Raw genomic sequence first — 24,441 nt, forward strand, 5'->3', positions numbered from 1 at the left:
GGTGGTGGGGAACTTTTAAAATCTCAAATGATTGTTAGCGCTGGCTGGGCTGAACTGATCCCATCTAACATGCTCTGGGACAGAAGCCAATAGCGCTTGGCCCAGAGGCCCTCCAACTTTTCCTTATGCTTCACAAGCCATAATTAATGGTTTAGTGCTGCGGAGAATTCATGCCTATTGTATTCCAGCTTCCACAGCAATAGCCCTGACGCGGAGTTAAGGACCAGCTGAAATTCCCCTCCACCGTGTTCTCCATCTCCTTTAACCTGATTTCCTTCACTGCCGTGATCTCTCTTAGAGATGTAAAAGATCACGGTGACAAGAAGTAAGGTTAAGGTGATTTTTGTAACTAGATTTGCTAGGTCACTCAGCAAGGCAAAAATTAACCAAGCTTTGAAGTGCTTTTACAGAAGGTATGCTAAGACCAGGACAATAGGAGGAGAAGTACTGGAGCACAGCTCCCACAGAGCTCTTACTTGGAAGAAAGCAGAATATTAAAGAAAAAGTAACTAGATAGGGAAGTTTGAGGGAGGGTTAATAAAACATTTTCATTTTGAACTTTCCACCTTAAATAGAGAAAATATTAATGATGTAGTTTCCAAACCGAAGAAAATCAAAATACTGAATTAAAGACAACGTTAAATATTCCCATGTATTTGATTAAACAGACAGTTTGGAGATTTGAACACGGATTTGCTATCCATCAGGTGTCAGTAAATCTGCAGTTTTCACTAAGAAAAGGCTTGAGGAAAGAAAGCGCCATCTCCTTTCTATTGCCTAGACAAGACAACTCAGTCATCTTCCTGGGTGTGGGAAGAGCAGCGTCTGCCCACTCCTCACTCAGCACGCTGAGGCTGGTATTTCTGGGTGCCTGATGTCATGTCGGGGAGGAAATGAAATTTTTACCTCTAACGCAGATACCTGCAGTGATGGGGAGAGAAATCTCACAGCCAATTAACAAATCGCTCTGCTTGTTCCATCAGGTGGGCCGCTGCCAAATGACCGGAGGCACAGCATCCTCTCCACGGGGACCCTGCGGGTGATGAGGGTCGCGCTGCACGACGAAGGCCAGTACGAGTGCCATGCCATCAGTGCCATCGGGGTGAGGACCCTCCCCGTGCAGCTCTCCGTGACCCCCAGAGGTAAGCTGCCGGGAGCTGGAGGTTGTGAGAAATAAGGGCTGGCAAACCTTAACTCGTTAAGTTAATGTTTTGGTAAATAACAGTTTCTCACAAGGCAGGGATTTGCCCTGATGCTTGTGGGATGGGAGTTTGCTTTTGCCAGGGAGCAGACGTCTAGCCATGAGAGCTCAATCTGTTGGTGGGAAACTTTAAAGAGGTTTCCCTAGTGCCAAGATTTGCAAATTGGAAGAAGCTGCTTCGCTTTTCCTTACTTGAAAGTTTGTCTAGTTGTCTAGAAAGAGTATAGTCGTGGGAATGAAATCATCTGGGGTGGCCAGTGAATGGGAGAAGGGATTATATCGGTTGCATAAAAACTAAGGCAGGGTTCTGTGAGCAGAGGTGACCTTTAATGCCCATCAGATGAGCTCTGTTATCAGACCAGTTTGGGTGAAAAAGGGATACCTTTAATGTGTTTGGGAGTTTTTACTAAGAAAACGTTTTTTGGTAAAGAAAAGGAAACAAGACTTTTGTTGGAGAATTTACAAAAATTGTATTAATTAAATTCTTAGTAATTCTTTTTTTTTTTAATTTTGCTTTCCTACAGAATAAATTGTGACATTCCTTTTTTTTTTTTTAAATTAAGTATTCTGCAAAACAAAACAACAACAAAAAACTGATTACTCCTCAGCAAGATTTAACTCTGGCTCCAGATACATTTATCTTAAACATTAGCTACAAGGCCATAGGTTCAACCTAAATTTAGGTATTCTAAAATCAAGCCTTTTTAAAAACAAGTCACACAGGAATGCCCTCGTGTTTTCATTTTCTTTTTTATTCCCATATAAATAATCTTTCGAAACAAGCAAATGCCCTTGCTCTTTCACAAGCATGACAGAATTTTGGTAATGGTAGACTGGATGGAAGGAAACTAGAAGCATGAAATTAGTAATGCTTCAAAGAAAGAATTCACAGAATATTTTAAGACCAGCAAGATCAATATAATTCCTTAATCTGGCCTAACACTTCCCAGACAACCTCATCCAATAATCCCTGAATCAATCCACAATCAGCATTTCAGCTAGAGCATCTTTCCTAGAAAGTCCTTTGATAGTAAAAGGTTTTAAATGACAGAGAGCCTAATACATTCCAATATAATTGCACCAAACAAAGACACACGGGAGTAGAAAGTAATGGCTGTAAATGATGGAGGACTTGGTGTAGGGACAGAGAATGTGCATCTTCTGACGCTCTTCGAAGAGCCCTTGCAACAGCAAAAGGAGCCCAGCAACTCTGTGCTCTCAACAGTGAGACGTTTTGCACACAAACTTGTTTTTCTTTGTGTTTATTGTGCTCGTAACTTTTTTTTTCCTGTGTCCCACAGTGATCCCCGTGTTCCTTCATCCCCCCCAAGACGTGGTGGCAGAGACTGGCCAGGACGTTGCGATCACCTGCGCTGCCCAAGGGGACCCGCGGCCCACCATAACCTGGGTCAAAGTAAGAGGCGACACCACTCCGCGTGGCTGAGGAAGGCTCAGCAGCTCTCTCGTTAAACTCTCCCAGCTGAACTAGTTAAATCAGCTTCTGCAATGCACAGGGAAGAAACTGCATTTGCTATAAGGACCAACGCTTCCACTGATTTGTGCTGTTAAATGGTCTGAAATGGTTTCTCAGGCTCGAAGCCTCGCAGTGCACATGCCTGCTTTCTCTTGCTCTTCCTTCCAAACAAGTAACTTGAAGCCAGTGACCTTCCAGGATGTTAGAAATGCTTGACTGACTATTCCTGGAAATAACTGAAAACTGATTTTTTCCTAAGTAGTTTGTCCTTATTTCCAGGATTCCCACTGGTGGAACTGGATGATGCTGGCTGGCTCCAGCTTTGGTGGGGCAAAGCCATGATCCCTCACAATCATGCTGCAGTCTGGCTGCTCTTTTGAAGAATTCATTAGATGGAGCTCTTCAGACTTTTTCCTGCTGTGCCATATCACACCTGTGACCTTCACTGGGACCTGCCCTGGCTGTGAGCACAGTCAGGCATGGAACAAATCACAGGGAAAAATGCTTGAGCCTCATTTACCCTGCAGAGGTCTGGTGGGAGGTGACCTGCAGCTTGCCTTGGGCTCCAGCCAACAGTGGAGCAGAAGGAAAGAGTCTGGGAGGGCAGCACAGTAAGTTTTAGATTGGGCCAGGGCAGCAGAAAGATATTAAGAAGTAAGAGAATAAAGAAGTAAAGCTGGAGCCACTTGTGCCACCAGGCAGGTTGAGAGGTGGGGCTGAGCGTGCCGCCTTCTGCAGCGCTTTGATCAGTGATGCTGCACAGAGCCAGCAAAAATTGGCATCTGCAGTTGAAAGCCAACAAAAATCCATCAGTTTCGGGTTGCCCCCAAACTGCAGGCATTTAGACTTAGTTATGTGCCACAGAACTTCTGGGCCAGGCTGTCTGTGCGAAGCGCAGGGAAACTGTGCTCTGTGTGTGCCCTGCGGCGAGCGCCTGGGGGCAGACCGGGGTGAGGGAGCTGAGCAAGGAGGGCTTTGCCGTGGCTCCAGGCAGGAGCAGCTGCCCTTGGATGGCTTTCTGGTTCCTCTGGAAGAGCAATGCTAACATCTGGTGGCCGCGTTAGCTCATCGCAGCCGTCTGTGGGGTTGCTGAAGGTTGGGCTGATGGAAGCTTTCCACCCGCTGACGCCTTTTCTGTCTTTTGACGGTGCAACAGGAAGGGATTCAGATCACCGAGAGCGGCAAGTTCCACATCAGCCACGACGGGACCCTTTCCATTCAAGACCTCGGTGTGGCCGACCAGGGCAGATACGAGTGCATAGCGAGAAACCCCTTCGGCTTCACCTCCAGCGCCATGCAGCTCACCATCACCGGTAGTGTATCTCCTCCTGGTGCTCCTTTGGAGCCTCCTCTTGCTCTCGTGTAAGCAGGGGCTATGGCATCGTCATGGCTGCAATTTGAAGGGAAAAAACTCTTATTTCCTTAGCTTCTTTGCACGCAGGTCACCCACAGGCGTGCTCGAAGCCGTGCACCTCCTCGCTGCTGCCTCAGCTGAGCTGCAGTTGCTCAGCGCGGAGCACAAGGTGTTGTCCTAAACCACCGGCTTTGTCTCATGCTGCAGTGAGCTGTCAGCGTGCCTGGAGTTCCTGCCTCTGCTGAGGGGGAGAAACTTATTAAAATGTGCCAGCACGCTCACAAGTCAGCGTCTGACCATAACCTCGCACACCAGGGGATGGGGAGTGAGAACAACACTGTCACTGCAAATACGGGGGTTGAAACATTCCCTGCGTCCCTTAGGGATGGGAAATAAGTCTCGGGTTTTCAAGCAACTGCTCTGTGCATTAGGGAAACTGTAATGAATAAAGAAGAGCAGCGCTCCTCCGCTAGTCAAAGCAGGGGTCAAGTGCAGCCATTGTGCTTCTTAGAGGGTGAGGAAGAACTGATAAGGAAAAAAAAAAATAAAAGGTCGGCAATAAGGTTGAAAATTTAAGTGGAGACCTTTTCTCAAGCACACAGGAGTGACCATCATGAATACTGAGGAGCTTATTAGGTGAATTTAATAGCATTTTCTATACAGGGTCGGTATGCGAGGAACCGAGATAATCTGAAATTTCTTTGTTGCTTGAAATTATTCGAAAGATAATTTCTGTGATTTATTCTTGATTCCTGCCTCATTTTCCAGCTGCCCATTGCATACACCAGTAGTCAAATGAGAACTGGTTTGCTTTGCTGTGAAAAAGGCCCTGGCTCAAAAAAATGCATTCCGTAGTCATCTTTCAAGAATTTTTGTTTACTTCTGAAGGTATTCAAACAACAGCTTTCATTTTTGTTTTAGAATGATGTGGTTGACGTGCTAATACTAAATTTGAACTTAAATTAAATTAGAAGTGTTCCACAAATGGAAAATGAATGTAGAAGCAATGCTTTCAAATGAATTTCATGAATTTTAGAAGTTTCTTTTGTGGGATGTAAATGCATTTTGGGGGGGTTAACCCGCTGTGATTTGTACATTTTCTTTTTCCACTTTAACCACCAACCAAAACTGGTATTTATTTGCAAAGCTGTACAGGAACAGATTCTGAATGTGTGTTCCACAGCCGCCACCTGGAAAAATCATTTTTTTCAGTCAGTTCAGTCAGTTTTCTTCTTCAGAATATCTGTTTAAAAAAAAATTAAAAAATCATGGTTTCATGGTATTTAAATTGCAAATGCAAATGGAATTTGACCTGCAGTGGAGTTACTATGGTGTCTGTTCTCATATGCAGATTTTTTTTGAGCTTGGACAACAGATTAATATCAAAATAAATTTAGAATTTTTGATTTTCTCTTTGTGCTTTGGAAAGCCACAGATGTCGGTCGCAGCGGCGACACGTTTGTAGCCACCTCCATACGGGAAGCTATCAGCAGCGTGGACTATGCCATCAATTCAACACGTACTGAGCTGTTCAGCAAGTAAGTGCATGAAGGGCCAAGAAGTGAGACGTGAAGCAGAAATGAGATAAGAAGCACTGAATGAAGCTTTCTGAAATCTCATTTTATTGTTGACAATCCGCAAATGAAAGCTACGGCACTGTTTCAGAAATTGGAGGTTGAAGCTATACCATGTAGATGTAAGGATGTGCTAGAAGGCATTTGGGGTCCTGGAAAAATCTGATATACTAATACCGCTTCTTATGTCACATATATCTGCTACATGCATTTTGTCAGCTGGAATTGGCTCCAGAGACAGTGCATAGAAAAAAAAGAGCATAGTCATATTATAAATGCAATTGACTTGGTGTAGGGAGAAGAAAAATACTAATATAATCCTTCTTACCATTTCCTTAATGAAAAACGACTTCTGAGAGAATGACAATTCCTTTATCTTCCATCCCAACATATGTTTTGATGAAAAAATAAACACTTTGTATTAAGCCCAAAACCTCAGAGTTTCAGCTATTAAAAAATAAATTACTATATAGCAGGAAAAAAAAAAAAAGAGAGAGAGAGATACTGAGGAAATTAAATACGTGTATTTTCCTGGGGGGAAATATCTTTTCTGTAATCATCTGTAACATTCAGGCAAACCACATTCATATGCACTAGTTTTGGGGGTCAAGCACCAGACCAGGCTTAGAGCCTGATTCCTGCAGTCTCACTGCTCTGAACACAGTGTATTTATTTTACTGTTCCTGCATCTCTTCTAATTCCTTGAAACAGACGCCCCAAGACACCCAATGACTTGCTGGCTCTCTTCCGTTACCCCCGGGACCCCTACACCATTGAAACAGCCAGGGCAGGTGAGATCTTTGAAAGGACCTTGCAGCTGATTCAGGAACACGTGCAACAAGGCTTAATTGTGGACGTGAATGTCACAGGTAGGAGAGATTTCATTTCCTTCTTAACCATGTGAGTAGGATTATATTAAAAGAACAATGTGTAGGTATCTAGAAAGTTTCGAAAGTGTAATGTTCTACCAAGAGTCTAGATTAACTGTGGTTATGTCAAGAAATGTGCTGTCTGGGTCACAATTCTTTCTAGCATCTAATGGTTTTCATAACAGCCGGGGGCTGTTCTTGTGGTTGCTGTACCAACCTGGTACTCGTGAAAGTGGTTCGGTTCCCCGTTTTGCTAAAGATCTCCCAATTGGCTATGAAAACCCTAATATTTACAAATATTTACCCGTCTACCTTCCTCAGCCCTAAAAGAGGGGGTCAGGCATCTGAGTGACTTCGTGGATCTGAGTTTCAGCTCCTCAGCAGCCTGGGCAGAGGTGATTCCTGCCCTCCAGGTGGCAACAAGAAAAATACCGAAAACCCTGGAGTACTTGGGTGCTGTAACAGAGGATGGGGATTTCACTTCTGCTTTTCCTCTCTGTGGTCTCACTTTTAGTACTTTGACCTTTGAGCTGCAAACTTGGGCCAGTTCCAGCCTCCCCGGTTCCTTTTATCAAAGCAGGATAGCAAGCACCAAAGCAATGCACCGCACTGCTGCCCAAAGGTCCCCAGCGAGGTCCAAGCATCCAGCAGCGGGGCTCCAAAGTTCGCTAGCTGGGTCTTCCTTTGTACCCATCGGACGTTCCCGTCCGCTGCATGTTTCTACCTATACGTGTTAGTCAGCAGGCACGTATGTTTGGGCCCGTAAATACTTTTACCTGCCTGGATCCGCTCCAGGCTGCGAGGAGCTGCAGGGCTGGTCCGGGCTCGTCGGACCGCCAGCCTTCCTCCTCGCTCCCCGCCAGCATCCGCACAGCGCAGCATTATTCAGCGCTTTTCGCTCTGTGCAGCGCCCTGGCAGTCACCCACAGCTTCCCTGCTGCTCGTCACGTAGAATTGGGCTCATCAGGGATGCTCGAGGTTGCGGCAATAACCCAGAGAGATGGGAAATAAACCCAGAGCTAACTGCAGAAGATCACCCCAGCTGTTTGGCCTGCCAGCCACAGCGCTTCTGGTTTCCATCTCTACGTGGTTTATACTAAACTATTTTCCCTCCTTCTCTGTGGGTCTGATATAATCCTGTGCTTCCAGACTTTCTGTAAATTACGTAGCGACACCACACTGAGATACGGCCTCCCCGTGCCCATCCTGAGGATCCCAGCAGCAGGTTTCAGGCAGCGCCCTTACGTGGGACAGCAGGAACCGGCTGTGGTCTGATGTGGTGCTCTTTGTTTTCCTTCCCAGGTTATCGTTACAATGACTTGGTGTCTCCTCACTACCTGAACATGATCGCGAACCTGTCGGGCTGCTCTGCTCACCGCCGTACCCCAAACTGCTCGGATATCTGCTTCCACAAGAAGTACCGGACCCACGACGGCTCTTGCAACAACCTCCAGCACCCGATGTGGGGTGCGTCCCTCACGGCCTTCCAGCGGCTCCTCAAACCTGCCTACCAGAACGGATTTAACCTCCCCCGGGGGTTTTCCTTATCAGAAGACGCCAGGGACCTGCCCCTTCCTTTACCCCGCCTCGTCTCCACCACCATGGTCGGGACCGAGACCGTCACCCCCGACGAGCAGTTCACGCACATGTTGATGCAGTGGGGCCAGTTCCTGGACCACGACATGGACCAGACGGTGGCAGCCATCAGCATGTCCCGCTTCTCGGACGGGGCGCCCTGCAGCCAGGTGTGCAGCAACGACCCGCCGTGCTTCTCCGTCCTCATCCCCGCCAACGATCCCCGCGTGAGGAACGGGCGCTGCATGTTCTTCGTCCGCTCCAGCCCCGTGTGCGGCAGCGGGATGACCTCGCTGCTGATGAACTCCGTCTACGCCAGGGAGCAGATCAACCACTTGACCTCCTACATCGATGCCTCCAACGTGTACGGCAGCACAGAGCAGGAATCGAGGGAACTGCGGGATCTCAGCAGCCAGAAAGGGTTGCTGAAGCAAGGGCAGGTCGTGCCCGGCTCGGGGAAGCCTCTCCTTCCCTTTGCCGTGGGGCCACCCACCGAGTGCATGCGGGATGAGAACGAGAGCCCCGTGCCGTGCTTCCTAGCAGGAGACCACCGCGCCAACGAGCAGCTGGGCCTCACGGCCATGCACACCCTGTGGTTCAGGGAGCACAACCGCATCGCCACGGAGCTCTCGACCCTCAATCCCCACTGGGACGGAGACCTCCTGTATCACGAGGCGCGGAAGATCGTGGGTGCCCAGATGCAGCATATCACCTATGCCCACTGGCTGCCTAAGATCCTCGGGGAAGCTGGGATGAAGATGCTGGGTGAGTACAAAGGCTACGACCCCAACGTCAACGCAGGGATTCTCAACGCCTTTGCCACCGCTGCCTTCCGCTTCGGGCACACTTTGATCAACCCCATCCTGTACCGGCTGAATGAAACCTTCCAGCCCATCCGCCATGGCCACGTCCCCCTGCACAAGGCCTTCTTCTCCCCTTTCAGGATCACGCAGGAGGGTGGGATCGACCCCCTCCTCCGCGGGCTCTTTGGGGTTCCTGGGAAGATGCGGGTCCCCTCCGAACTCCTCAACATGGAGCTGACAGAGAAACTCTTCTCCATGGCACACTCTGTCTCACTGGACTTGGCCGCTATCAACATCCAGCGGGGACGAGACCACGGCATCCCACCGTACAACGACTTCAGGGTCTTCTGCAACCTCTCGTCTGCACAGGAATTTGAGGACCTCAGAAATGAGATAAAGAACTTGGAGATCAGGGAAAAGCTCAGGAGGTACTGCAGCCTGGACTTGGAAGCATCAGAATTGCTGCAGATCAGTCAGTGAAAAGTGTCTGCTCTTGCCAGAACACCCCTTAAATAACCTCCCGGATATCACTGCCCACAGATATTAGGATAAGTTAATAACTGTGGTTTAAGAACAGGGTAAGATAAATCAGGTCTCTCTGAGTGATCAGGCTGGTTCTGAGTGAGTTGTCATCAGGCACTGGTGTGGTATAGTTTGGGAGCAGATTGAGCCGTAGAGCTGTATTCCAGTGAGACTAAGCTGCCTCCTATCTGCACTGGCTACCATTAGCTTACTCTTTCCAGGACAGACCTTTATCCCATTTCCTTTTAGACAAGACCATTAGAAATACTGCCCAGATGAGTTCCTGGCGTACAAATTCCTACAATGGGATCAGATTCATTTTGTCTCCACTCTTTGATAGTCTTTAAGTGATTTTTTTTTTAAATATATATTTTATTCCTCAGCTTATATGGAACTACCAAAAACATTGACCTGTTTCCAGCACTGATGGTGGAGGATCTTGTCCCTGGTACCAGAGTTGGACCAACGCTGATGTGCTTGTTAACAACACAGTTCAGCAGGCTGAGGCATGGAGACAGGTATAGTCATCAGAGTCAACCTAAAGTCTTTGGTATTCTATTTGAGGACGTTTACCCCCTTTGAGGTAACAACAGAACCTGTCGTTTTTGACTGTTGCTTCTCTTTTGATACTAGGCAGGTTTTCCTCTGCCCGGTATTTGAGGGAGGACTTGCCACAGTTACTGTCAGTGTGTCCTTTCATGATTAAACAGTTCCCTTTCCACAGGACACTGGACACCACTGAGGATGTGTCTGTTGTCTCCTCAAAATGCTGAAAATATCCATAGGAGCAAATTTCCCGTTTGCTCCTTGTGCAAGTGAGAGCCTTCTCGGCCTGATGATGCACTTAGGGCAGGAACACTGCAGGCCCACCCACACATCTCCCAGCCTGCTGCAGCAGAGCTCTTTGGAGCTTGGGATTCTCCTGCAAGGGGCTGTATGTGTGGGGTGGTGGCACTCAGATCTGGCCAGCAGCTCATGGGGGTTCGTGGCTTTACAGTTGTCTGACAACCGAATAAAAGCCCCTTTCAGCGGTCTCGGTGCAGCCACGCAGATGTAGAGGAACTCTTCTCCCTCTCCCAGCCTCACTCCCTGTCCTCTTCTACTCCTGACTCACGCTGTGATTACCACCCACTGCAGGTTTTGGTATGAGAATCCTGGAGTCTTCACGCCGGCGCAGCTGACTCAGATCAGGCAGGCGTCCCTCGCTCGTGTCATCTGTGACAACAGCGACGGCATCCAGCAGCTGCAGAGAGACGTCTTCCGGGTGGCGTCGTACCCCCAGGGCATGGCTGGCTGCGAGGAGATTCCCGCGGTGGACCTGCGCTTCTGGCAGGACTGCTGCGAAGGTGGGAGGGAGGCCGATGGCCCTGTGGGGGGCATCACCCAGTGCCATCTCTTTGTGTGAAACGCCAGGAGCTGGTTTCATGGTGCACCATGAGAACCAAGTGTTAGGCAAGGAGAATAGCTGCGATGGATCTGGCCGAGGGTCCGCCGAGTTCAGTGCTGCTGTCTCTGGCGGCAGCTGATAGCTCGTGCTTAGGGGGGTGAGACTGAAATAGGGTGTGGGCATGGTGATCTCTACCACATATAGCCGAACAAACACATGTGGGAGCCTGTAAAGCTCCTCCATTAAAGTGCACATCCTGCCATGGTCTCTCTGTGCTATATTCTGGCTACAGATGTTCTCCCGAGACACGGGAATCCCCGCGCGGTGCACGCCCTTTGCTGTCTCCTTCACTCTGCTGTAAGAGGCACCAAGGGTGGGTGGGGAAGGAGAGCAGCACTGACTTGTTCACACATCACTTCAGGATGAATGGTTCATTAAAGACGAGTGCTCATGCACGCTTTCCCTTCCTTCCCAAGACTGCCAGACACGTGGGCAATTCAGGGCGCTTTCTCAGCGCTTCCGAAGCAAGAGGTCTCCTGGATTCAGCTACCCAGAAGAAAACCCTGCCAAGCATAAGCCTGCCTTCCCCAGGTGCGGTATTGCCCCTTCTTTTGCTTCTGTTCTGAAGTATAAGAGAATTTTTAATAACTTTCTCCCTTTGGGCCTTTAACATTGGCATTCTGCACTGAGGCCTGGAGAGTTTCAGTAAGCCAATGCTGAGCTTGATCAAAGTCCTCCAACGCTTTAGCACAGAGCATGACTCTGCTGTTTAAATATCTGGGCACATCAGTAATACCATAAGTGGCTGTTTAACTGACCTCCGTTGGCAGGCAAAGCTGGAAGTTGGGCTCTTCTGCGCCCCATTTATTATTTGGAGGCTGATGTTGGAGAAGGCAGAACGATTCTGTAATCCAGGAAGTCAACGTTTCCGTAATCCCTTTCACTTTTTATCCCTCTCCCCAGAAATGAGGTGCCTTCTCCAAGCCCTTCTTCCAGAAAGAATCTCGAGTCCCTTGTGGGTGAGCTGGAGAAGACAGTTGCTTCCCTACGGAAACAGGTAAAACTGTGTGCTTTGATATTTGTCTTCTGTGGAGTCTGGAGCAGGATTTAGCTCTCTACAGCCTCTGCAGCTTCTGTGCCCTCCAGAGCCACAAGCAACCATCTGACCAAAGGGAGCTAACAGGTACAGAGGAGGTAGAGCTGGGAGAGGAGAGGGAGTCGAGCTCTGTGAGCTCAGACCTCCACAACTGCAGGGTGAAATGCAAGTTTGAGGCTCAGTGAGATTGACTTGAGCTGGCACTTTTTTTTATTTTATTGGAAAAAGTTACAGATTGTCTGTGCAATAGTGCAGACTCCTCCTAGAGCTGCTGGTTTTATATCCCCACCAGGTGAATGTCCTAGAGAGCCAGCTGAGGTGGCACCACAGGAACACCAGCATGTATGGACAGGGGAAGAAGACTGGAGACAAATGGAGAAAAAGATGACCGTGTTGCCTCTTTGTACAAGGTAAGTGTGTTTGTTCTGGGCTGGGGTCCTCCAGGAGGATGTGGTGGGACACCCGAGCAGTCTTCACCTACAGAAGAGACTGCAGAAAGGGATGGAGCAATCCAGTGGTGAATGGGACAAGAGGTAATGTGCTTAAATGCAGCAGGTTAGACACCATTTCTAACAGTAATGATTAGTGACTCACTGGAATGGGTTGTCTGGGGACCTTGTGGCATATCCATTCCTGGAGGTCTTTTAAGAACTGGTTTGGCAAAGATGGGGAAAGACATAAGTATAGGATGGACGAGGTGGACTGGGTGAGGTGTCTGAGGTCTGTTCTCTGGGACTCCGGGTAGATTTCTTCTAGCAACGCTTAATACCACAACCCCAAATCCAACAGCCTCCCTTTGTGGGGAAGAGATATCAGAAAGCGTAGCGATGGAGTAGGTGGACTGGTTCCTCCTCAGGGTAACGAGGACACCTGGGCAGGTGGAGCAGTCCATTATTTGCTTACATATTGGCAGGGATTTCCCCCCCCCGAGTCACTCTCTCCTGAAAGCACCAGTCCTCTGTTTGCTCAGCTCCAGCCAAGGGAGCAGGACTGCTGTCAGCACCGCTCAGCGCGGGGACTCCTGCCGCTGCTCAGCTGTGGTCTGCAAGACCTCTGGTTCCCTGTGCTCAGGGTGACGGTGAGCACAGGCTGAGATCCTTTACCACTTCCCATAGATATCCCTGCAGCTGTGGAAGAGAGGATAAACAATTTGCTGGCACCTGCCAGTCTGGAGGAGGCATTTAATAGTTTTTACATGTTGCAAATGATTACTCTAGGGACAAGAGCAGAGGAGTTATGCAGAAGCATTGCTTTGCCAGGCAGTCTGTGCTAGGAGGAGCATCCTCTGGAAGTCACATTACAGGAGAGGGCAAGCAAAGCCTGGTCTGTGCTGATAATCTCAGTGGAAAACAGAAGGGGAAGCCTGTAGGCTGGCCATGCCATTTCCAGCCTGGTTTGCTGTGTGGATTCTTACAGATTTACTGGCCGAACGTTGGTCCCCGTTAGAAATTTGACAACCGTTGGTTGCAGTGTGACCCGTGTAAATTGGCTTTTCCTTGACATCGTTTGCAGATCCTTGAAGAGTCCTGTAGGGTCTGAAAAGTGTCTGTGTGGTTTTAAAGGATTACTGCTGGTTTTATACTGCAGTCATGCATACCCCAGCCATGCCAGGCACTGTACCAATGGTGATCTCGGCCTCCAGCTGCCTCCCATGGAGTTTTTTCTGTTTTCCTACACCGTTTCAGGTGCCCAGTGACCTGCACTCCTGCTCTCCACCAGCCAGCCCAACCCACTCCCAGAGGGCTCCGAAAGAGCAACCCACGAGCCCCCGCGATGCTCTGCCTCCTCTCCTGTCCCCTGCACCGCCTCCGTCCCAGGACGACCGTACTTCTGCCTGCATTGAGCCCCTGCGCTTACTGCTCCGAGCCCTCCATCTCCCAGACCTCTGCTCGTCAGCCTCTGAGACGGGCTCTGGCACTTGCCCTGTGTGATGGTGGCAGAGCAGCAGTCTGCCGAGATGCCACCTCCTGCCAGACGTCCCCAGGAAATGGAGGATAGCCGAGGCTGCTTTAGTGCCACTGTCGTGCCCTTCTCTTCCCACGCACCCCATCGTCATCCCCCGCCCTCGTCTGCAATGTCCCCATGGCACCCGACTGAGGTTCACGATGAAGCACAACCTCTCTCAAACGCCCTGTCTCCGAGCCCTTGTGCCAGGAAGCATCTGGAGAAATCTGGGTGGGGTTTTAAAAAAAAAAAAAAAAACAAACAAATGAAAAAAACACCAACAAAAACACAAAAAAAACTTGCTGAGATCAGCCACCGTTCTGTGCCATCTGTTTTGGTAACAAGTGGCACGTCCTGAGTTATATTACCCTGCGAGTGACCTCCCGTTACGTGCCCAGCGCTCAGACATGAACCACATTCTCCAAGTTTCTTCCCATCCGAGGGTTTTAATTAGATTGATGTTTCTCTCCCCCCTTTTTTTTTTTTTTTTTTCCCCTCCCAAAAGGCTCTTCACTGGAAGATGTGTTTTGAGTGTAAACGTAACAGGACCTGGAACAGAACCTCGGATAATTAGATGTAATGGGCGCCCTCGTTAGTGGAGGGGAGCTGCTGGTTTCCGTCAATTAGTGCGGAAGAACATGATGTGCAGCGTTTGACACATTGATGAATGCAAAGTGCTGTTTGTGTTTATTGCTCCTAGGTGCTCTGCAACCAAACCAGGAGTCTGTAACCAGCTCCACAGAACAGGTCTTCTGGTTTCCTTGCTCTTTGGAGGTGCTTTTTAGTGGTGCTAGAACTAAGGTCCCTGTGTGCTCGCCATAGCCACAAATCCGTGGGCAGGTTGGTCTTAATACAGCTGTGAAAACCAACCACAGGGACCGAGAGAAAATACTTGACCCATTAGGGATCTGTGCCGTCCTTACCTTTTTCACTTTTCCTCTGTCCTCCCACCTTTCTTCCCCCCAGTGCAAGGATCAAAAACTTTTTACGGATATGCTTTTTTTTTCTCCTCTGTTTTTAGGTGTGTTATAGTACCAAAGGGATTCGAAGCAGCAGGGATGCTCCTGGAACTTAATAGAAAAATAAAAAAGATACTGAAAAAGGTGGTGATTTATCAGCTGGTTCCTGGCGTGGGACTCGGAGCCGTGCGTGCGTGTGCTGTGTAGACGGAGGTTTGCAGTGATGAGTGTGTGCTATGCATGTCTGGTGAGCTCGGCTCGGAGGCAGTATTTAGTCCTCAGGGATGTTTGTCATTTTGAAGTACTCTTTCATTTAGGTGCAAATCAAGGTCCAAAGCCTTGTGTGTTATAAATCAGCTGCACTCGTCTATCGGTCGTACCACTAGAGAGTCTAATCCGGCAGAGGTCAATAAAGGTAAATCAGACTCCAGTCTCCTTCTGCAAACCACAAGTTTACCAAGTCCCCATTCAAAACAGCAAGGCATAAATGTTTGGTGCTCGATCTGATCAGATAATCTCTAAATGCATAAGCAGGCAGCCCATTTCCTTCCCCGTGGAGCATGACGTGAGGAGCAGGCTCGTCAGAAGTGCTGCTGAAGGACAGCAGAGGGGAGGACGGCCGCTGCTTTTTCCCCCACTGGAGTTGCAGACCCTTTTTGTCCACCATCCTCTGTTTTTCTCAAGTGGGAAAAATCCACAGAGAAATTAAATGTCTGTGTGTGCCACCAAGAGCGTGAAAAATCCCAAAAGCCATTCAGGTGGGGATTTCGAAGTCGTATGGCACAGCCCCACCTGGGAAGAGGCTGCTTCAGGGCCTGACTGAAGTAGCAGTCCTCAGCTCGGACCCACTACAATAAATGTTCCTTTTTTTTTCCAAGTTGCTTTGAAAACCCAGCTGCACACCCAAAACGAGCTATCTGCAGCAATTACAGCAGGGGAGGATCAAAATAACAGGCTCGGGGCCAGGAGCTGAGTTCCTGGGGGAGTAGCTCGCACCGAGCACAAACCTCCCCCTAATTAGATGAAGCATTTAAGTGACAAAACCCACGCAGGGGCGACCTGGGGGGCCGCAGTTGGGATTTCTCAGCAGAGAAGCGCGTTGCAGGCAGCTTAAAGTGTGCTACCCCTACGTGAGGTGTAAATCCATCCTTCTGCAGCTGCTGGGGGTTGGCAGGGGCTCTGCTGTGTGTTTGTGTCCGGCTGTGAGCGGGGCTGCTGGCACCACGGGTGTGCAAATCGGCCACGCGAGGCTGTGGGTGAGGGCTCGGCTGCAGGGGGCACGCGAGTGCCTGGGGCTGATGCCGGCGCTGTGGCCGACGGTGGCCAGCGGGTGCTGGGGGGGTCCCATCCCTGCCACAGGCTGGGCAAGATCCTGAGGGGTCTGGGAAGCGGATTCCTTGGAAATCCCTTGTAATGAGAAAGGGAAATCAGTGGGAAGAGGGGAATGCTTCAGCGGGGTGATGCTTGGAGGCCAATGCAGACCCAAGGGAGAAGGGTTCCGGTGTGCAAAACCCCACAACGTTCCCCCATCAACCACCCAAACCACTTCAGGTCTCTTCTGGGTTATTTCCCTAATTCTTTCTAACCCTCGCGCATTTGTGGATGCAATTATTTTCCTCTAGAAAACAAAAACACCCTCCCACAGCCCGAGACTATTAACCGGAGCCTGCCAGTTCGTCACAAGAGCTGCTTACAGAGCAGGGAGCTGCGCTCCGGCAACGAGCGTGAGAGCGGGCGTTAAAATAATAATTAAAAAGGAAAAAAAAAAAAAAAGAGAGAGAGGGAGAAGCCTTTCTCCTTCCCGGCCGCACCGCAGCTCCAGCTGTGCCGGTCTGCCAGATGTGCCCGCAGGTGCGCGCCGGGGCTGCCGCCTGCAGCCGCGTCCCGCCCGCGCACCCACCCCAGCAGCCACCCCACCAGCCCGACCAGTTTCACTTTCAGAAATAGGAACTTGGCGGCGCCGGGCGCCCAGACGCACACGCGGCTCGGGACGAAGGCGGCGAGCTGCCGGCACGCGCGGGGCCCGGGGCCGGCGGGATGAACCCCAGCGCGCCCCTTCCTCCGGCTTCCCGAAGGATATAGGAAAAGGAGAGCGGCAGCGGTGGCCGGGCACCACGTCCCCCTCCGGGGATGGAGCAGTTTGTCCGCAAGCGTTTGACCTTCTTGACATCCTTCTGGAACAAGCTGTGGCCCCGCTCCGGCCCGGATAGCTGCTCGCTGGGGTACTTTGGTTCCGATTCTGTTTCGCTGCACTCGGAGCCCAGCTCGGTTTCCTTCATCCCAAAGTCCTCTCTCTTTATCGCTTTATACGCTTTCACAGCCCGCAGTGCGGACGAACTGAGCATAAGCGCAGGGGACAAACTGCGTGTCCTCAGAGAAGAAGGAGAGTATGTCTTAGCCCGGAGGCTGCTGGGGGAACCGGCCATGGGTTACGTCCCCGCCGCCTACGTGGCCAACCTCAGCCAGGGCTCCTCCGCTCACCGGCCGTAAGTACCCGGGGCTCGGACCCCCGACGCGTGGCCGTGGCGGGTGGCAGGGTGGCCCCCCGGGGAAAGGCAGCGGGAGCACAAACTCCTCGTCCCCAGCTTTTACAGGGCTGCCGTGGGACCCATCGAGGAGGTTTTCCTGCTCCTGAGAGCGATGTTAGTGGGGTGGAGGTGTTCGGTGCGTGGGGACGCAGCAGGGGCAGCGGTGCTGGTTCCCCTTCCCCGGTGTTAAACCCTGGCAAGGGACCGGGTGGACCGGGCGGAGATGTGCACGGGGGTAGCTGCAGTGCCCAAAGAGCGGGTCACCGCTTGCTCCAGCTCCTCTGCCTCTCTCCCTGCATTCCTGGGGAGGCAGCAGGGAGGGATGGAGCTGGGGAAGCTGCCAGGAGCTGTGGCTGAGCCCCGCCGGCTCCAAAGAGCCCGGGAACATGGGGAGAAGTGGTTCGGGTTGAGACCCACCGGGGAAGCCTGAAGCTTTTTAAGACCAAGCTGTGCCTGGGCTGTTCTCACGCACCCAGGACCTGGGGTTCCTTCTCTGCCGCTGCCTCTCCCACCCGCACGGAGCTGGGTTAGCCTCCCAGCCCTCTCCCAGCTGGGGAAAACCTGGGCTTGTCCTTGCACGAGACAGCCCGGTCCCGACACGCCAGGCAAAACGCCCCGAGAGGCTGCTGCTGCCCTGCACGGGGTCCTGAGTGGTGCTGAGCGGTGGGGATGCAGGCGGAGGTCATCACCGTGCAGGCTCCCGCTGCCTCCCCCAGCTGGGGGTAAAGGAAAGCAGGGGCAGGGGCACGGCCTGCAGCCAGCGGGATGGGAAAGACCCTCCCTCCCCACCCTGCCTGCGCTTTGGGGCAAATGGGCGAGATTTAGGACCACGCTGTCGAGACCCTGGGGTTCAGCTCCATGCTGCGTTCCCGTTGCAGAGAGCCGTTCAGCAGGCTGAGGCTGAGCACGGGTCTGTGCCCGTGGGTCTGTGGGTATCTGCGGGATCCCAGCCCGGGGATGGGGGCGAGGACGATGCCACGGGGCCGGTGAGCAGCCGACGTGCGCGGCTCTGCAGCCGGAGCGAGCCCTGGGCGCACAGACTCCCCGGAGCCGCAGGTCGCAGCTGGGTGGTAATTTGTTCAGCTGCAGTAAAGCCATCACGTATAATTTCCTGCACGGCTTCCCAGACGCCGGGGATCCCGGCTAATGACGAAACCTCGGGCTTTGCACGTCCCGGCCGCGTCGGGCTGAACGAAGCGGCCTCTTCCCCGGGCTCGCGTGCGTCACGCGGGCGTTGGGCCCGAGCTGCCAACCTGCCTTTTCTTGCCGGGGGATTTCGTGGCATGAAACGGGTGGGGGGGGCGTTGGAGGGGGGGGTGTAGGCTGGGTCCTCCCCCTCTTGGCTCAGCATTGCTGTCACACCGCGCTGCTGCAGCCGGGAGAGGTCTGCGCGGGTGAGACAGGGGTTGGAGGGCTCTGAGAGCTCCTTGTGAGCTGCAGGTCAGGCACTGCGGGGAGCTCCTGCTCCCCTGGCGGGGCAGGTGGGCGCAGCCCCACAAAAAGAGACGGAAATTCCTAATTTTGCTGTTTTCTGAGCTCGGAAGGAAGATAACGCAGCCCATATCCCTGCCTTGGTGCACGCAGAGGATAAGCTGGAAATTCGTTTTACTTGGAGAGGGGTGAAAGATGCCTTCCGCCAAGCACTGAAGATAAAAACAAACAAACAAACGAAAACAACAAGGAAACGGTTTGAAGTTAGGAAATTTAGGAAATTGTGCTAAAATGCAACAAGTACCCATGAAAGCAAGGAAATGAAGCAGCCCCGGGTGCAGGCTGGCCGTGGTGCACGAGGGCAGAGGCGTTTACAGGCTCTGTGCCACTCGGGAGGTGGCTGCTCGGGGGATGAGCAAGCTGGGGGGGGGGCTGCTCCCGTCCCCTGGCTCAGCTGGGGCTGGGTGAGGGTGCTGGAGCTCTGGGGACTGCTGCGGCCCTGGCTGTGTGAACCCTGTGCATGCATAACCCCGCTGCATCCTGCCCTGGTCCTTGGCCCTGGGGGTCAGGGACCAGGCCCTTGGCCCTGGGGGGGCCCTGGCCTGGCTCTGACCGGCCTCTGCTCTCCCCCCAGCTGGTATTTCAGCAAGATCAGCCGCAGCGAGGCCGAGCAGCTCCTCCTCTCGCCTCCCAACCAGCACGGCTCCTTCCTCGTCCGGGACAGCGAGAGCAACAAGGGCGAGTACTCTCTCTCAGGTAATTTTGGGGCAATTACCCAGAGGAAATGAGCACAGGGAAAGGAGCCAGGCCATTCCCGGGAGCAGCTCCCGGCTCAGCCAGCACAGGGGCAGAAAAATGTGGAAATACGTTTAAAGTTTCTTGTTGAAAGGAGCTAACTGCTTCCTAAAGGCAGGGGGAGAGCTAATGGGTGCAGGCGTGGAGTGCTGGATGACCGTGGCAAAGGAAAGTGCCTTGCTCCTGCCAAGGGTACGAAAGCCACGAACAATTTACCGCGGTTTAATGACAGTTTTGCAGCCCTAACTCCCGGAATTTCATTCCAGTGGCTTTTGTCATCCGAGGATTGTCTAAAAGCACGCTGCCACTCCGGGTTGCCAGGGCCTGGGCAGCTCCCTGGGAGGTTCAGCCCAGGCAGCGTTGCTCCCCTGTGCTCCTCTCCAAACCAAACATCTCCCAGAAATTCCTGGCAAGCCCCACGTCCCCAAAATCCCCACGCCGCGGCGTGCCTTCCGCAGGTACAGCCGCTTCTGATTCATCGACCTCGGTGAACTCAGGTGCTCTCTGAGCTGCTCGTTTGCATGGGGAATGAGTTCCTCTGCCAAAGCGTCGCCTCCCCGGTCCAAAGCCACCCGCTGCCAGGAGCCTGCTGAGCCGGGAGCTGGGGGAAGGAGGGGGCGCAAAGCTCTGGGGCGAGCTGGGTTGCTTTAGGGGGAACTCAAGAGCCTGGGAGTGGGAGCGGAGGGGTTCAGCGGGACGCGGGCAGGAGCTGAGATTTCCCCCTCCTGGGCTCCCTACAGTGCGGAACCACGCCAAAGTCAGCCATTTCCGCATCTGCAAGAGCCCCGGGGGCAGCCTGTACATCCAGAAGGGGCACCCCTTCCCCGACATGGAGGAGCTCCTCGCCTTCTACACCGAGAACTGGAAGGTCATCCAGAGCCCCTTGCTGCAGCCCTGCAGCCCCACGGTGCGTACCGGCTCCTGCCGCTGCCATCCGCCCCCTTCCCCGGATTTTTTAATCTCCTTTTGGCCGAGCTGGGTACGTCTGCTGGGGTTTTTTTTGCTGGCAGGTGCCTGGCAGGTTTGACTTTTTTAGTTACTAATTGCCTAGAAGACTTCCAGGGTGGGAAGAGAGGAAAGGAAAGGAAAGGAAAGGAAAGGAAAGGAAAGGAAAGGAAAGGAAAGGAAAGGAAAGGAAAGGAAAGGAAAGGAAAGGAAAGGAAAGGAAAGGAAAGGAAAGGAAAGGAAAGGAAAGGAAAGGAAAGGAAAGGAAAGGAAAGGAAAGGAAAGGAAAGGAAAGGAAAGGAAAGGAAAGGAAAGGAAAGGAAAGGAAAGGAAAGGAAAGGAAAGGAAAGGAAAGGAAAGGAAAGGAAAGGAAAGGAAAGGAAAGGAAAGGAAAAAAAATAAATAAGGAAAAATAGAAATAATGCCTGTCCCTTTGGGATCTGAACTCTATTAAACTAAAAATTTAGACACACCATTAATACAGCTGTCAGCTTTACTTTATTGGCCATGTTAAGGGTGAAGTTGTTATTTATATGTATGTATAGCTGCCCTACCCTGGCTTTTTGTCCAGCCAAAATGCAGAAGCTTTTCTGAAATGTTTGCTCCATGACAAAGACTAGAAACCACGTTGCTACAAGTCCCTTCGATACTGAGTCAGGAAATGGCTGTGCTTCCAAGTTTTTTGAGAATATAATAAAACCATATTGCTTTTACATGGTTTTCATGCCAATTACAGTGGCACTCATAAATCCAACTGCGATCCCAATCCCAAATTACCAGCTCACTTCCTGATTAGAAATACATTCACCAATTGTGGCTAAGAAATAACAATTAAACACGTGAATAATTCGAGAGTGAGATAGAAAGATAAAATAAATGCTTAATGACCTGAAGTCTCGACCAGCCGTCGCATGCAACGATATTCATTTAGTCACTTTTATTTAGCGGTGGACAGAGAGAAAAGCCACTTCGGGGGGTGATGAGGGGGATTTGAACACCTCAAATTCCTGATATTTACGCCGTCCCCGTGCACGCCGTGCCCCCTGCAGAGGCTGCCCTGCGCTCTGTGCCCCCAGGGAGCACTTTGCCACTATTGCACCGTGCCCGGGGCGCTGCCACCGGCACCGAGAGCCGGTGCTGGCCGTGCCGCGGGTCCCGGCGGGTCCGAGCGTGCCGTGCCCCTTCCGCAGACCCCCCCCGAGAGGGACGGCTGGGAGCGCCCGCGCTGGGAGTTCACCCTGCGGAGGAAGCTGGGCGAGGGCTACTTCGGAGAGGTGTGGGAAGGGCTGTGGAGGAACTCCGTGCCGGTGGCCATCAAGATCATCAAAGGTGCGTGGGGGAGAGGACGTCGGTGGTGGTCTACGGGGTCTCTCGGTCACTGACACAACGTTCACCCCCTTCTGTTTCCGAGCTGGCAAGTAGCCGCTGGTCTGTGGATCCAGCCAAGCGTGGGCTGCGCCTCTACAAAATGGCTCAGTCCAGTGGGCTTGTGATAACTGATAAGTCAAATTAAGCTAAGTTAATTCAGACGGGTTTGTGGTAAGTCCCAGTGGAAAAATGACGCTGAAAATGGGATCCAAAGCCCCGTGGGAAACATCTCACGGGTGTTCGGATCGGAGGTGCTGGGTGGGCAGGTATCAGCCCTGAAAACAAGGGTGGGCTGCAGGCGGGGGAAGGTCCTCATCCCAAATTAGTGGTGCTGAGCACCCAGTGTCTGGGTGAGAAAGTGGCTCATGATGGCCGCGCCGGCTTTCCCCCCCCAGCCGACATGAAGGCAGAGGACTTCACCAAGGAGATCCAGAACCTGAAGCGCTTGAGGCACGAGAAGCTGATCCAGCTGCACGCCGTCTGCTCGCTGGATGAGCCCGTGTACATCATAACCGAGCTCATGCGGAAAGGCAACCTCCACAGCTACCTCAACAGTGAGTGCCGCTGGTGGCAGCGTGGGGAGCGGGCCTCTGGGCCAGAAGGGCTCCAGGTGGCCCTACAAACCCGAGTGAGGACCCTAAGAGAGAACAAGCCCTGTCTTTGTCCTGTTGTCAGCCGTAACGCAGAGCAATCCTTCGGTGCTTGGTGGAGGAGGTCCTGGGTGACCCCAAGACTGGAAGACACATTCTGGTGTCATCCCTTTGGTGTCCCACCAGCACGCAGAAACCCCTCGGTTGTTTTTGGGCAATGCCACATATGCTGGGAGTGGTTGGGTTGGATGGTTACCTCTGGTTAGATGGGACCTCAGATTTAAGGTTCTTCACCTCCCCCTGGAATAACGGGTCCCATACTGCCAGTGCAGGGTCTTCTCCCAAACCAGGACCCCAAAAATAGATGTGGCTAGATTGCCCCAAATGCCTGGGTCATTTGGGTTAACAGGTCCTGAAGGGAAGTCCCTGGGCACCTCCCACCTGCTCAACATCGCCTGCCAAGTGGCGGATGGGATGAGGTACCTGGAGGAGAAGCACATTGTCCACCGGGACTTGGCGGCCAGAAACATCCTGGTGGGAGAGGAACTCACCTGCAAAATTGCCGATTTTGGGCTGGCCCGGCTCCTCAAGGTCAGTCAGCAGGATCTGCAGGCCACCGAGCTGCCCCAGGCTGCAGCCAGCCTCTGCTGCCCCTTCCCTAAACCACAACCCCAGCAAGACCCCAAAAGCAGCGGCTGCATTCCTCATTCAGTCCCTCAAAACCCTTCTCCCGTTCCTTTCCAGGATGACATCTACTCCACCAGCAGCAGCACCAAAATCCCGGTGAAGTGGACGGCCCCGGAGGCAGCCAACTACCGCACCTACTCCCTCAAGTCCGACGTCTGGTCCTACGGGATCCTGCTCTACGAAGTCTTCACCTACGGGCAGATCCCCTACGAAGGTAGGGCTGGTGGGCCCCTCCAGCACCGCTCCGTCTGCACTCTGAGAAGCTTTTTCTTCCACAGTGGAGCTGGAAACACCTCCTGGGTCATGAGATTGTTCACTTTGGGGATTGCTTAGAGGGGTTTTCGGTGCTGGCAGAGGGGGGTGCACGACCCAGGGGGCTGGAAGGAGCCGTGGGCTGGATGATCCATCCCATGCTAAGCCTGTGGCTGATGCCATTTTGTAGCAGCACTGCTTGACACCTTAGCCCGTTGCAGGTCAGGACACACCATCGGGGTGTCCTCTGGTGACAATAGAGTGAGGGGAATCTTCTCCTTCCTTGCAGGAATGACGAACCAAGAAACCGTACGGCAAATCACCAGGGGCTACCGCCTCCCCCGGCCCAGCTCCTGCCCCCCCGAAATCTACAGCATCATGCTGGAGTGCTGGAGCGGCAACACGGAGGAGCGGCCCACCTTCCTGGCGCTGCGGGAGAAGCTGGGCTTCATCTATAGGCGCCTGCTCAACTCCCTCTCCTGAGGCCCCTTCCCACCACCCTTCCTGCAAAGCCCCCTCCACGCCAGCTCTTGCCGAGTGGCTCCTTCCTCCTCTCTCGCCCTCCACCAGGGCTCCGAGGAAGGCAGGTCCCCCCCCAAAAAACTGCCCGTGGCCCCTCTCGGTGAGGACGCAGGGAGGTGGCCAAGGGAAAAGGCAACGAGGTGGGGAGGATTCGTTGCCGGAGCTTGGCCATGTCTTGAGAAGCCCCGTGGCAGTGAAGGCATCACCCCAGGTTCACATCTCCGTTCAGCCAGTAGGGAGGGAGGTCCCTGCCGCTCCCCACGCCCACATGAAGGTTTGCAGTTTGTGTCCAGTCGTGGCTCCGCTTGATTTTCTTGTAGCGTGTGTCCGGTGTATTTATCAATAAATGCGTGCGCATCCATCCATCTGTCCATCCGTCCGTCCGTCCACCCATCCAACCATCTGTCCACCCATCCATCCGTCCGCCCATCCATTCATCCATCCACCCATCATCCATCCATCCATCCACCCATCCATCCACCCACCCACCCATCCATCCGTCCGTCCGTCCGTCCATCCACCCGCCCGAGCTGGGGCAGTGCCGGCTGCTCTGCCCTCTCCGCGC

General features: G+C 52.5%; 2 protein-coding genes across 5 annotated transcripts in view; both read left to right on the forward strand.

Moving 5' to 3' along the window:
- The window catches only part of LOC106040808 (peroxidasin homolog), a 45,362-nt gene extending 30,453 nt beyond the window's left edge, over positions 1–14,909 (forward strand). Inside the window, exons 12-23 of one of the 3 annotated variants that reach the window (XM_066978039.1) lie at positions 984–1,142; positions 2,503–2,615; positions 3,832–3,988; positions 5,465–5,567; positions 6,315–6,472; positions 7,775–9,278; positions 9,756–9,890; positions 10,510–10,718; positions 11,236–11,350; positions 11,723–11,816; positions 12,148–12,265; positions 13,541–14,909. In XM_066978039.1, coding sequence (XP_066834140.1) covers positions 984–1,142; positions 2,503–2,615; positions 3,832–3,988; positions 5,465–5,567; positions 6,315–6,472; positions 7,775–9,278; positions 9,756–9,890; positions 10,510–10,718; positions 11,236–11,350; positions 11,723–11,816; positions 12,148–12,243 — 2,843 coding nt within the window. In that variant the 3' untranslated portion in view covers positions 12,244–12,265; positions 13,541–14,909. Of the gene's footprint in view, positions 1–983; positions 1,143–2,502; positions 2,616–3,831; positions 3,989–5,458; positions 5,568–6,314; positions 6,473–7,774; positions 9,279–9,755; positions 9,891–10,509; positions 10,719–11,235; positions 11,351–11,722; positions 11,817–12,147; positions 12,266–13,540 lie in introns of all 3 variants that reach the window. The other 2 variants (XM_048074625.2, XM_066978040.1) reach the window with 2 other exon arrangements.
- A 1,539-nt stretch (positions 14,910–16,448) lies between these two features.
- On the forward strand, positions 16,449–24,237 carry LOC106040781 (tyrosine-protein kinase Srms). 2 transcript variants are annotated; one of them, XM_048074627.2, is made up of 9 exons: positions 16,463–16,980; positions 17,079–17,244; positions 19,352–19,473; positions 20,253–20,419; positions 21,648–21,786; positions 22,221–22,379; positions 22,825–23,006; positions 23,160–23,316; positions 23,644–24,237. In XM_048074627.2, the coding sequence occupies exons 2-9, from the start codon at positions 17,183–17,185 to the stop codon at positions 23,835–23,837; spliced, it is 1,182 nt and encodes a 393-aa protein (XP_047930584.1). In that variant the 5' UTR covers positions 16,463–16,980; positions 17,079–17,182; the 3' UTR covers positions 23,838–24,237. The 2 variants fall into 2 exon arrangements, with proteins under 2 accessions (XP_013044332.1, XP_047930584.1); XM_013188878.3 differs by having other exon boundaries at positions 16,449–17,244.
- The last annotated feature ends 204 nt before the right edge of the window (positions 24,238–24,441 follow it).

This window comes from Anser cygnoides, chromosome 16 (assembly GCF_040182565.1).
Source record: "Anser cygnoides isolate HZ-2024a breed goose chromosome 16, Taihu_goose_T2T_genome, whole genome shotgun sequence".
Lineage (NCBI taxonomy): Eukaryota > Metazoa > Chordata > Aves > Anseriformes > Anatidae > Anser > Anser cygnoides.

Bases quoted from the DNA above. Each gene is read 5' to 3' on its own strand.
- LOC106040781 (XM_013188878.3), top strand. From the start codon at position 16,889: ATGGAGCAGTTTGTCCGCAAGCGTTTGACCTTCTTGACATCCTTCTGG. The intron at 20,420-21,647 runs GTGCGTACCGGC...CCCCTTCCGCAG, and splicing joins TGCAGCCCTGCAGCCCCACG to ACCCCCCCCGAGAGGGACGG. The intron at 22,380-22,824 runs GTGAGTGCCGCT...TTGGGTTAACAG, and splicing joins CCTCCACAGCTACCTCAACA to GTCCTGAAGGGAAGTCCCTG.